Consider the following 11,372-nt stretch of genomic DNA (forward strand, 5'->3'; position numbering starts at 1 on the left):
CTGAACCTCTTCAAAACGAGAAAAAAAAGATAATTAAAAAAAAAGAAAGAAAGAAAGAAAAAAAACTAAGTGTTTAACCTCGTCAACGTCCATATGATGCTTTTATGTAATTCAAGACGCATGATGCAGCGTGAAATACTCAAGTGTGCGCCTGCAGATTCACACAGTCAGGTCTCAGATTAGTGTTTATTTCTTTAAAAAAAAACAAAAAAACTGCCAGCACATGACTTTTACAGAGCAAAAAAGCAAACACGGCACCTGTGGATGTGACTAGAAAATTATTGAGTTGTTCGACAGGACGGCGTCCACAGGCGTTTTCTCAGGTGGATGTTGAAACTGACACACACACACACACAGGCCCTGACTTCCTGACACACACAAACACACACACACACACACACACACACACACACACACACACACACACACACACACACACACACACACACACACACACACACACACACACACACACACACACACACACACACACACACACACAGGACAAAAGTGACTCATCTGAGTTTGGTTTATAAAACATGACTAATTCAAAGGCTCATTCCTGTCGAGGTCCGGGGGCGGCGCAGGAAAAGTAATAAAACACATTTCCTTTGTTTCCTATCTTAAAAGGAAACTGTGAAAATAATTAATAATTGGATCAATAAATACAAAAATATTTTAAAATAACTTCACATAAACACCATAAATACATGAATAAATATCAAATTTTGTCTTCTTATTGATGGTTCAACAACTACAAGTTATTGTTACCTTTAAAAAAAAAACACGTACAATTTATTCCCTCAAACTGCCGATGGCTCACAGCGGATTTATCGAAGGAAACTGAGGATTTGATGGGAACTATTTTCAGCGGCGGATTGATCCACATGTGGCGAGTATCTGGAGCAGCCGGACGGTGTGTGTGTGTGTGTGTGTGTGTGTGTGTGTGTGAGTCAGACGGACACATGGCTGTTCACTGCTGCTTTGTGGCTCTGCACGCTCTTATTACCCAGTGACTAAGCAGCGCGTTCGACTCCGTGGCTCCACAACAACAACGTGGACTCTGGCGGTGGCGTCTCTCTCTGTGCTCATCCTCCCTGAGCCGACCAACTCCTGGAATGAGGAAAGCAAACGGGTCCTGCATGGACTCTGCAGCCCACCGACTGGTAAACCGGTGCTCATACAGGCTGTTCAGACTCAGCTCCTGTGGTGATGTCACGACGGGAGTGAGGCCGGCCCCTCAGCGCGATAAAACGCCTACCACGTCTATTTCTATGGCTGCAGTGCACAGCAAGAAACTCCTGAGCTAAGTTGATGAAATACCGACCAATTTTAAGTCATAAAGTGGTAATAATCTTTGCCGTGTACAGTGACCATGTTACTTAAAGGTTGACTATGTAGAATTACAAGAAAAACAACAGAAAAAGTTGCTATGTAAAACGGGCCGTTGCTAGGGACTCCGCTCTGATCAGAGGACAGCAGAGGAGGAGAGCCAAGCAGGATATTTACCTTATGTTTCATTTTTACCGTCATTAACAGCATAATAAATGACTTGTAGCTTGTTACAGGGACAGTGGAGGCTCTCTGCCTTCCACACCGCTGCTGCTCAGAGCCTCCGCTGTCACTGCTCTCCTCAAGTTGGAAAAAAAAAAAAAAAAAGGAGCTCCGTGGCACCGAAAGTCCGCGACGATAAACGTGTTTATGACAGATAAGACTACACAAATACACCCATCCTAACAAGTATATGATAATCCATTGATCCACCGATTGATTATTAAAAAGGCTTGGTTGGAAACAAACGCATATGACCGGGAGGAGGCAGGAAAACAGCGGAGAACTGAGCCACATGTCGGCTACAGGCAGGTATGAATGTAAACAGAACGTTGACAGAAAGTCATTGTCGACCCCGTCAAAAAAATTAAAAATAATAATTCAGACTAAAAACATTTTTTTTATGGAAAAGCAATATTTTCATTCTGTACCCCTCTAAAGGCCCCATGGATGTATTATTTTTGAAAAAGTATAGCTTTTAATAAATATTCTACATATTCAACCTTTAAAGGTGCAGACACAGAAACAGTTTGTTCTCAGCAGAGCTCATTTGAGCGACTTTTAGACAGCCGACATCCAGGACCACGGATCAGTTTGGGGCAACACATTTTGCATACAGTTTAGTTGGACGTGTGACAGCTGAGTGAAATTGAGTAAAAAGAGTATAATATGGGATCTTTAAATGTACTCGGTGCTGAGCTGCAGGTGGAAACCCTCCAGGTGTTCTTTCAGTTTCTCCCTCACGTCCTCTCTGTTGACCGCAGGCTGCTGCTGCTGCTGCTGCTGCTGCTGCTGCTGCTCGTCGTCGTCGAGCTCCCTCAGGTCTCTTCTGAGGTCGAGCTCCGACACCAAGACGGTCTGAGCTTCGTCGGCGACCCCCTCAGCGGGGACGGGCACCAGGATGACCTGTCCCTCTGCGGCGCCGTCCTGGATCCAGAACAGCTGCGGCGGCTGCTGGTCCAGGTGATGATGCTCCTGAGCCGCGGCGTCCGAGCCTTCGCCCTCACCCTCACACGAGTCCGACACCTGTAAACTGTCACACAGAGACGCTGCAGCAGTGGCTGCGGCGGCGTCGGGGATCACGTGATGGAGATGTGGCATCTGGAGCAGGACGTGGGGCTGCGCCGCGTCTGAGTCGCTGTCCTCTACGACGTCTTTTTCCACACGGAGTCTCTGTGAGTCTTTGGTCCTCGCCGCTCGGTGACTCCTCTCCGTGTCCTCCCGCTCCGTGCGGCGGCCGTCGTCGTCGTCCGTCTTTGCCGTCGGTCTGCGTGCGACCGGCCCCGTCGGGACCTGCCCCCTCCCGCAGTAGAAGCAGTATCCCTTCTCCTCCTCGGACCAGCCCAGCTCCATGTTGTCCACGCACCTGTCCTCGAACAGCATCGCCGCTAGGGGTGGGAGAAAGAAATTGGTTCACATAAGTACTGCAATATTTTTTTGACGATTTTTAAAGCAGTACTAAAGAACTTTCAGTTTTGGTTGAGTTTAGCGGCGCCTGTGGACCAAAGCGGTAGTGTTTTGCCTGAAGGAAGACTCCATTTCCCATGAACACTAGCGTGAAGCCCTGTAAATATCCTGCATTAAAATTAACAGAAGACATCAAAACTAAGTTTCTGTTTCCAGTGGATCATTTCAAAGTGAAAACACAAACATAATCCATTGCTAAAGTGCTGTTTTGCCTGTTCCCTCCTTGTTGTGACTCGCAAAAGTGAAAGTGAAAGTAAAGTGAGAGCAGGGTTCCTACCATGCTCCTCAAAGCTGCTTAGTGCCAGAGAAAGAGATACAGACCCCCTCAGGCCATGACAGAGGTGTCATTCAACTTGTTGTAAGTCGATGTATCATCACAAAAGTTATGAAAATATTTTATGAAGGTTGAAAAGTTACTTAGTGCTGCTTTAAATCAATTTCTTTTTTCAAAAATCTTTTATTTTTTTTTCAATATTGTGCAATGTGCATTTCTTTGCCTTTTTTACATACAGAGAGTCCAGGTTTTTGAAAAGGGTTTAAGTTCATTTTGTCAGAAGCCTGTTTTTTCTATACTCTTTTATGCAGTCCAGGCTTTTGAAAAGAGAGTAAACATATATATTGCTGCTGAATAAATCTTAAAAAGTGACTTGGGGAAATATGGTTCCTGGAATAGTCTGTAGACATCATAATCATAATCATTCAACTGTTTCACTGGTGTTAAAAATGCAGACTAAAAATCGAGAAAATCGGCAATATCGTAGAATCCATCTTCCTTTCTTTTGTTGTTTATGTTTTATAGTTTTTCTATGCTGCACTGTACATTTTATTGCTTATCTTGAATTTTTCTATGTTGTACTTCTTATTGTTTATCTTGAGTTTCATGTAATTCTTAGATGATGGGAGTGGAACTTCGTACAAGCTTTCCAGGCTTTGTTCCCCCCTCGCACTGTTTAACTTGTGCTAAATAATTAAATCAAATCAAATCACAATTTAAATCGAATCGGCATCCAAAAAATCGTAGAAGAATCAAATCGGAAGAAAAGCATATCATCCCAGCCCTAGTGGCCGCCACCGCCGCCACCTCACATTTAGCGTCGCTCTCGCTCTCCTCCTGGTTGGAGCCTCCTCTCCCCCGTCTCCTCTCCCCGCCGCCGCCGCCACCGCTCGTCGTCGTCCAGCTCCCTTTGCTCTTGCAGCCGTCCTGCGACACGAGCAGCGTGTGCTTCAGCCGCTTGTCGCGCAGCCTCAGCACGGTGTTGCGCAGGCGGTTCTCCCTCCGCCGCGCGGCGTGCAGCTGTCGTAGCGCCTTCTCCAGGCAGTCGATGGCCTGGTCGTAGCGCCTCCGCCACAGCAGCGGGCAGAGCTGAGCGTAGCTGTGCTCCTTCGACAGGTAGAAGCCCGGAGGAGGCGGCAGACGCCTCATGTACCGCGATGGGGAGAGGGGAGGGGCCTCCGGCGGCGGCGGTGGTGGCGAAGCGGCAGGTTCTGGCGGCTCCGGCTCAGACGGCTCCTGGTGGGACGACAGCGGTTTGTTTTCATGAGTCTCCTCCTCGGACGCCGGCGCTGAGCTCTGACCTGTGGGCAGTGGTGGACAGTAACGGAGTAAATTTACTTGAGTACTGTACTTAAAGCAGAAGTAAGCGATCCGGTCGTTTTGGCTAACTTCCTGTCAGCCGATGGAGTTAGCAGTCCCCGCCCTCGTCCCTACGTCACCACATTCACGCGCATCCCTTGGCTGCACACACAGAGAGGACCGCCCCTTTATGCCGTTATCTCTCCTGAATGGATAAAGGTTGTAGGATACAAGGAAAGTTTTCTCCTCGGCTTACAGCAGAGCAGAGTGACTGACAGACCCGTGTTTCAGACCAAACACTCTATATAAGTGATTGCTGTCGGAAGATAGAACTATTTAAGACTTATATTAACACAAATATTCCGCTTACTTCTGCTTTAAGTACATATCCAGAGGATTTGAGTATTAGATTTCTTTGGTACTTATTACTCTTACTTGAATACATTTCCAAGACAAATATTTTTTACTTAACTTTACTTTACTTAATTTCTAGGAAGGCTGAAAAGTACTCCTTACTTTCAGGTCGCCTCTTTGTTTTTCTAAAATCCTATTGGACACAAGTTGTGTTTGTCAAAGAAGGAAACCCTAACCCCTAAAAGCAGCACATCAGTGCAGGTGGTTTCAAAGAGTTCACTCTCAGAAACAAGAGTTAAAAGGTCCTTCAATTCATCTAGAAAAAATTTAAGTAATTCATTGATGTGAAAAATAAGAAATTTACTCTTACTCTTACTTCTACTTAAAGTAAATTTAAAAAGCAAGTACTTTTTTACTCTTACTCGAGTAACATGTCGACTGAGCTACTTTTACTTGTAACGGAGTAAATTTTGACCAGTAGTATTTGTACTCTTACTCAAGTACTGGGGTCGAGTACTCTGTCCATCTCTGGCTGTGGGCTCCTCTGACGTCTGATCCCGATCGGCTTCCTGCTCAGTCGGCTTCTGGTCGCCCGCGCTGAGTCTCTTCCTGCAGGAAACGTGACAAACGCTCAGTTCCACTCGTTTTTCCTTCCACACACACAGATGGTCCAACAACAGAGTCTGAAGCCGACACGACGCACACGATGTGCTGTCGTCTGTGTGTTGTGGTACCAACGCCGTCAGTCAGTGGTTATTATAGTTAACTAAAACTAAAACTAGCAGTGAAAAAATAATTTGGTAAACTGAAATAAAAATGACAATTTTTCCAAAAATAAGAACTAAATAAAAACTACAATGAACAATGCAAAACTAACTAAAACTAAACTTAACTGCAGATAAAATCAGTTTAGTTTTAGTTTTCTTAGAGATGGTTAAAGTTGCAGGAAGAAAACGCCACAGCTCAATATGGGAACGACTTCCAGACAGATAAGAGTGAATGTAACAAGGGGGAACATTTATGGGATGCAACTGAAAGGGAAAAATCACACAAATCTGGAAGTTCATCTTCAGAGGTCTCACAGAGGTTATCTCCTAATGCCTGAAAACTAATCAGTTCCTCTAACATAAAAACTAAACTAAAGCTGCTTAATCAACAGTTGATTAACTAAAACTAAACTGAATTTAAAAAATCTAACTGAAAAACTAAATAAAAATAAAAGCTAATTAAATGTTTTTAACTATAATAACCTTGTAATTGAGTAATGGAGTTCATCAATCAATCAAACCTAATGATTAGTGTGTTTCTCTGCTGGTTCTCACAGCTCCAGTTTTGTTTCTATGGCAACATTATTGGAAACATTACAGCGATCTGCTCCCACTTATGTTTCTGTCATTGTTGTACATAAATCATAAATAAAGCAGCCCCAAACAGGCTTCTCCTCCACGGTGACGAGGCCCGCCCCCTTTTGACAGGCTGCCCAAAACACTGGTAAAAGTTTGGGAGTGAAATAGCAGCTACACACTCGCTGCCTCCTGAGTGGGCGTGGCCACGATCGTTTGTTCAGTAAGTAATCACAACACTAGAGTATCTTGTGTTGTGATTACTTACTGAACAAACAATCAAATAATTACAACACTAGACACATGTTCAATTTGATTTATCAGCTCATTAATATCTGATGAAACCCAGCAGTCAGTCTTTGTTTACAGAGAGTTACATTTATACAGTATAAACAATAACGCTCTTATTAAGCAAAAAAAAAAAAAAGTTTCAGGTTTTACATTAGTTTTAATTCCTGGTTGCAAATATGAGTTCATCTGAACATCTGGATGTAATGACAGAGATCTCATGAGAGTGTTGCTGAGACAGAGACAGACTAATAGAGCTGCAACAATTAATCGAACAGTAATCGATTATTAAATGAATCGTCAACTATTTTGATAATCGAATAATCGCTTTGAGTAGTTGTTTTTTTTTAAGTCAAAATTCTCTTATTTCAGCTTCTTCTTAAATGTGAATATTTCTGGTTTCTTTATTCCTTTATGACAATAAACTGAGTATCTCTTTAGTTTGTGGACAAAACAAGACATTTGAGGACGTCATCTAGTGGTTTGGGAAACACTGATTGACATTTTTTAACATTTTTTTCAACATTTTATTGACCAAACAACTAATCGATTAATAATCTACTTAATTGATAATGAGAATAATCGTTAGTTGCACCCCTAAAAACTAATAACTAATTAATAATAATTAAAATAATAGTAAAGGATATGTACAGATGTGTGTACATGTGTCTATCAGCCTACCTGAGCAGAAAATGAAGAGTGAGTGTTTACCTGACAGGTCGGCCGTCCTGTCTTTGCGATGTTCCCGCTCGCTTGGATTTGGTTGTTGAAGAGGAATCAAACACTGTGGGAAATGCATCTTCCTTCAATCTCCTGATGCCACTGTCAAAAAGGCCCAAAAACACTTTTTGTTTGATCTTTGGCACCAGAGATGAGATTCAGAAAGTGACATGTGACGTGTTGCTGCGTTCACAGACCTGCAGCTCGTCAGCTCGAAGCTCTCTGGTGTGAAGTGTTTGGAGCAGAAGTAGACGAAGTCCGTCTGAGGGTCCCACGAGTCTGGACGATGGGAGTTGTTGATCCACAGGTTCCTCCGGGGGGCGACCTTCGGTAACCTGACCACGACATTACTCAAAATTCAAATTTCACTCATTATCTACTCACCCTCATGTCGACTAAGGGCTGGGAGAAGTTTCAGAGTCCTCCGTTCCTTCTCTGAGTTACAGCGGGGCTCCGTGCAGCACTGCATGTCCATATGACAAATACCTCCATGCTGCTCGTCTGTAATGTCCCTCTTGTATTGAAGCCCCAACATGAGAAATTGTTCCGAAAAAAATTAAATAAGTCTATATTTGAAGCTTGTTTGTAGCGGAAGCTCCCAGTGTCTCAGTTCACTGCTCTGCCAGTGGACACCGGCAGAGAAGGACTCTTCTCCCAGCCCTTAGTCGACATGAGGGTGAGTAGATAATGAGTGGAATTTTAATTTTGGGTGAATTATCCCTTTAACTGATCATTATTGATCCGAGCGACATGATTTTATCATCACATTAACACCAAACTACACCCAAACACTTTATTTATACAACACATTTCATTCCAGGTTGGAGAGAATGAATGAATATGTGAGCCATGATGGAAGTTACACAACTGTTATTACGGTATGTATGAATCAAAAACCACCAAGAAAATAAAATAATGAAGATCAACAGATTTTAGTTTTTGTTTATGTCTCCTCTGATCTGTTTTCTCCTGATTCCACTTCCTGGTTGGGGATGGGCCCCACTGCGCCACCTGCTGTTCGTGTGCGGACTGTTCCCAGTGTGACTGTGGACGGAGGCGGCCCAGTTTGTGTGTAGTTAACTCTGGATATAGAAAGGTTCTCTATCAAATGTGAGTTTTTTGTTGTGAAACTGAATCCAGAAATAACAATTTTACATTTCATAATATCAGAAATAAATGTGTTTGGGCTCAGTTTTTCCTTGAGCATCCTATAAAACATGAGCATCCTTATTAAAGTGTGTTTTTTTTCCCCCATTTCCTTTTCTTGTGTATTTTTGTTTAGGTCTTTCTTTAATGTCTAAAGACAAATTTCTGTTACCCTTTGGTGTCAGACAAATAAAGTTTCTATTATTTTCTATTTATTGTGAATCATGTTGTTATGCTATTGAATTATTTACTAGTCACAGTGTTAGAGCCTGTCTGAGCCTCATTAACATGTTTATAGTCACAGTAACTGAAGATCAGAGTACGACAGAACTTTACATTTACCACGATTGTACTAAAGTGAATGGACACTGTTTTTTTCTGTTTCACAATCAGTGAAATTTCTCAGTTAATGAAGTAGTTATTAATGATCATTTAAGTCATGAATAACCAGTTTTATGCCGTGGTCTGATGCTCTACTACTACGTTGTGTGAAATCTCACTTGTGAAAGGTGACGCCAGCTCTACGAGTCTCACGGTTGTCTCTAGATTTGCAGCCTCCAGCCGAGCAGTGCCTTGGCATCTGAACGGAAAGAGACAGAGAAAGAACTATCGTTAGATTTTTAATGATCACTTTGTTAGCGGCTGCAGCAGAAACATGACAATCCTTTACCAAGTTTACAATGGCCGCTTCTTTTTTTCTGCAGCGCTATTTCAACTGTACACTTGATTTCACAGAGTCCGCTGAGTTCATGTTGTTGTCCTCAACCTTAATGACATTAAGAGCTGCATAAACAGGAAGTGAAATTACACAACAACAGACCCCATAATATTAGACACTTTCCACCTGTCCAACCATAGCACTGTTATGTATTGTCAATGTCCGTGTTGTTTAGTTGTCTAGTGTGAATGTGTGTTCTATTTGCCACTAATATACAGTTTGTTTTAGATAACCAACACCATTTTTAATAGTTTATATACACACAGAGTTAAGAAAGGCTAAGATGTAGTGAATAAAGATGAATGTAACATTATAGCTCTGCCTCTGACTTAACCAAGCGACATCTCTACTGTAATCACAACAAAAACAACAACAGTTATGACTCTTCAAAAATCAACATTTATTATTGTTTCAAATCAACTCAGAATTAGTTAAATCAAGGCAATATTGGCGAATTATAATTGGCTCTAGTAATGTCATTATCGCACTTTATTACATATTGTTTATTATAAATGTATATATTGTATTTGGCCAATTATTTCAGCCAATATCGGGATGATACCGATAGTTATTATGCATCCCTAAAAACAACTTTACTTACTTTATTGATAGTTCAGATTGATTTACTGAAACCTTTATTGACCTGCTGCTGGGACAAAACAAGCCAATTGAGAACTCCCTATGAGTTTGATTAAATGGTTCAACTACTGTCTTTATCATGTTCATTTTTTTTTTAATTATACAATGATAATGAAGCCACCAGATCATCTTGATTGAATAAGAAAGGCTGTTCAACTATATCTCATATTGATCTGATCAACTCCCCCTTTCCTGTGATGTCCTCCTTGTAGTGTTTCTGTGTCACCATTTGGTGTTGCTGCTGCTCTGTGCAGTCTTATGCACTGCAGTGCATACCATATGCATTACATACAATATATTCTACGCCACTTTTGGATTTCAGAAAATTTAATGTGGAAGCAATGTAGGCTACTGCCTGAGTTCACTGTAAAAAGCAACAAAAGATTTTTTCTTAGCATAAACTTACATTTATGAATATGAAACTTTATGAATATGAAACTTTGCGTTGGATTTTTCCTTATTTTTGTTAAAGTCAAAGACCCCAAACAGCACATCCCTCCAAAACAACCTAAAATCTTCAAATAAACATTTAGCACAGAGTTACAAATGTCGATCCACAGGGCAGTGCCAAAATAAATGAGTAACTGTTTCAGTAACGTTATTTCCATAACAGAGGGTAGATTTCACATCAATGTCTTTTTTGAATCTTCTAACAATATGATCATTAGATGGATACAATCTATGAATTATTTATTATTAACTTGATTAACAGGTGTCGGTTGGTACAGCTGCACTTTTAACTCCTGTACTAAAGTTAAGGTGGACTTTCTTTTCTCTTTTTTATCCACACTGTACTGCACTGTGTGTGGTGCGTTCAGGGAGCGGGAGAGCTGCTCGGAAAAAAACAAACCAGACGTAACTAACACGTTGTTGTGGTGAACTTCACACGAGCCCCGAGGGTTAACAAAGTCTGGAGACCGTTGACAGTTATTTTACTGTTGCTGAGGCGACGGAGCTTCATCAGATAAAATGTGAACAACATCCGTCACGACGTGTTTTTTTTTTTTTTTCCCTTGTTGCTAACGTTACCGCGTCAGTCCGGTCACGTCACGTCACCAACGTTACACAGAAACCGGTGATAAATGAACAATGAAAAAATCTAACATTTTTATTCCTACGCTGCAACTTCGACCTCACGAAGATGGCTAATTTTTCTTCACCCACCTTCTTCCTCCTTTCCTCTTCCTCCTCCTCCTCCGCCTCTCTTCTTCTTCCGTCTTCATCCTCTTCCGGGTTTACTGGCGCTTGACAAACCATTAATTAGCGCATTACCGCCGCCTACTGGTGCAGGCTGAAAACCAGTGCAATATTTACAATGTAAAAGAAAACTATTTTTAAAGAGAAATAATACATCTAATTTCAAATGTTTATTTAAAGTAATTTTGAAATGATTAATGATTAATATAAAAGAATTGGCTTATTATATTAATTCAATTACTAACTATAGCCGGCAGTGTTTAGAATAATAATATTATTATATAATAAGCAATTTGCCTTTCCATGATGATTATAATTAATTTCCATTGAGCTTTGACCACCAGTCTCTTTTCTTTGTTAAAGGGATAGTTCAACA

At 41.5% G+C, this 11,372-nt stretch overlaps 1 protein-coding gene across 1 annotated transcript; it reads right to left on the reverse strand.

Annotated features, from left to right (window-relative positions):
- Positions 1-2,020: 2,020 nt before the first annotated feature.
- thap7 (THAP domain containing 7) lies at positions 2,021-10,994 on the reverse strand. Its single transcript, XM_083981699.1, has 7 exons — positions 10,964-10,994; positions 8,943-9,022; positions 7,494-7,631; positions 7,288-7,398; positions 5,442-5,554; positions 4,105-4,593; positions 2,021-2,939 (listed from the first exon to the last, which is right to left on the reverse strand). Exons 2-7 carry the CDS (start codon positions 9,020-9,022, stop codon positions 2,230-2,232), a joined length of 1,641 nt encoding a protein of 546 aa, XP_083837825.1. The 5' UTR covers positions 10,964-10,994; the 3' UTR covers positions 2,021-2,229.
- Positions 10,995-11,372: the final 378 nt, after the last annotated feature.

The sequence above is a fragment of the Trachurus trachurus genome (genome assembly GCF_905171665.1).
Source record: "Trachurus trachurus genome assembly, chromosome: 11".
NCBI classification, from domain to species: Eukaryota; Metazoa; Chordata; class Actinopteri; order Carangiformes; family Carangidae; genus Trachurus; species Trachurus trachurus.

Coding starts and splice junctions, on each gene's coding strand:
- thap7 (XM_083981699.1), bottom strand. CDS start 9,022: ATGCCAAGGCACTGCTCGGCTGGAGGCTGCAAATCTAGAGACAACCGT. Junction 7,399..7,493: donor TTCGAGCTGACGAGCTGCAG/GTCTGTGAACGC, acceptor CCTTTTTGACAG/TGGCATCAGGAGATTGAAGG. Junction 4,594..5,441: donor TACTCGACCCCAGTACTTGA/GTAAGAGTACAA, acceptor CACTGCCCACAG/GTCAGAGCTCAGCGCCGGCG.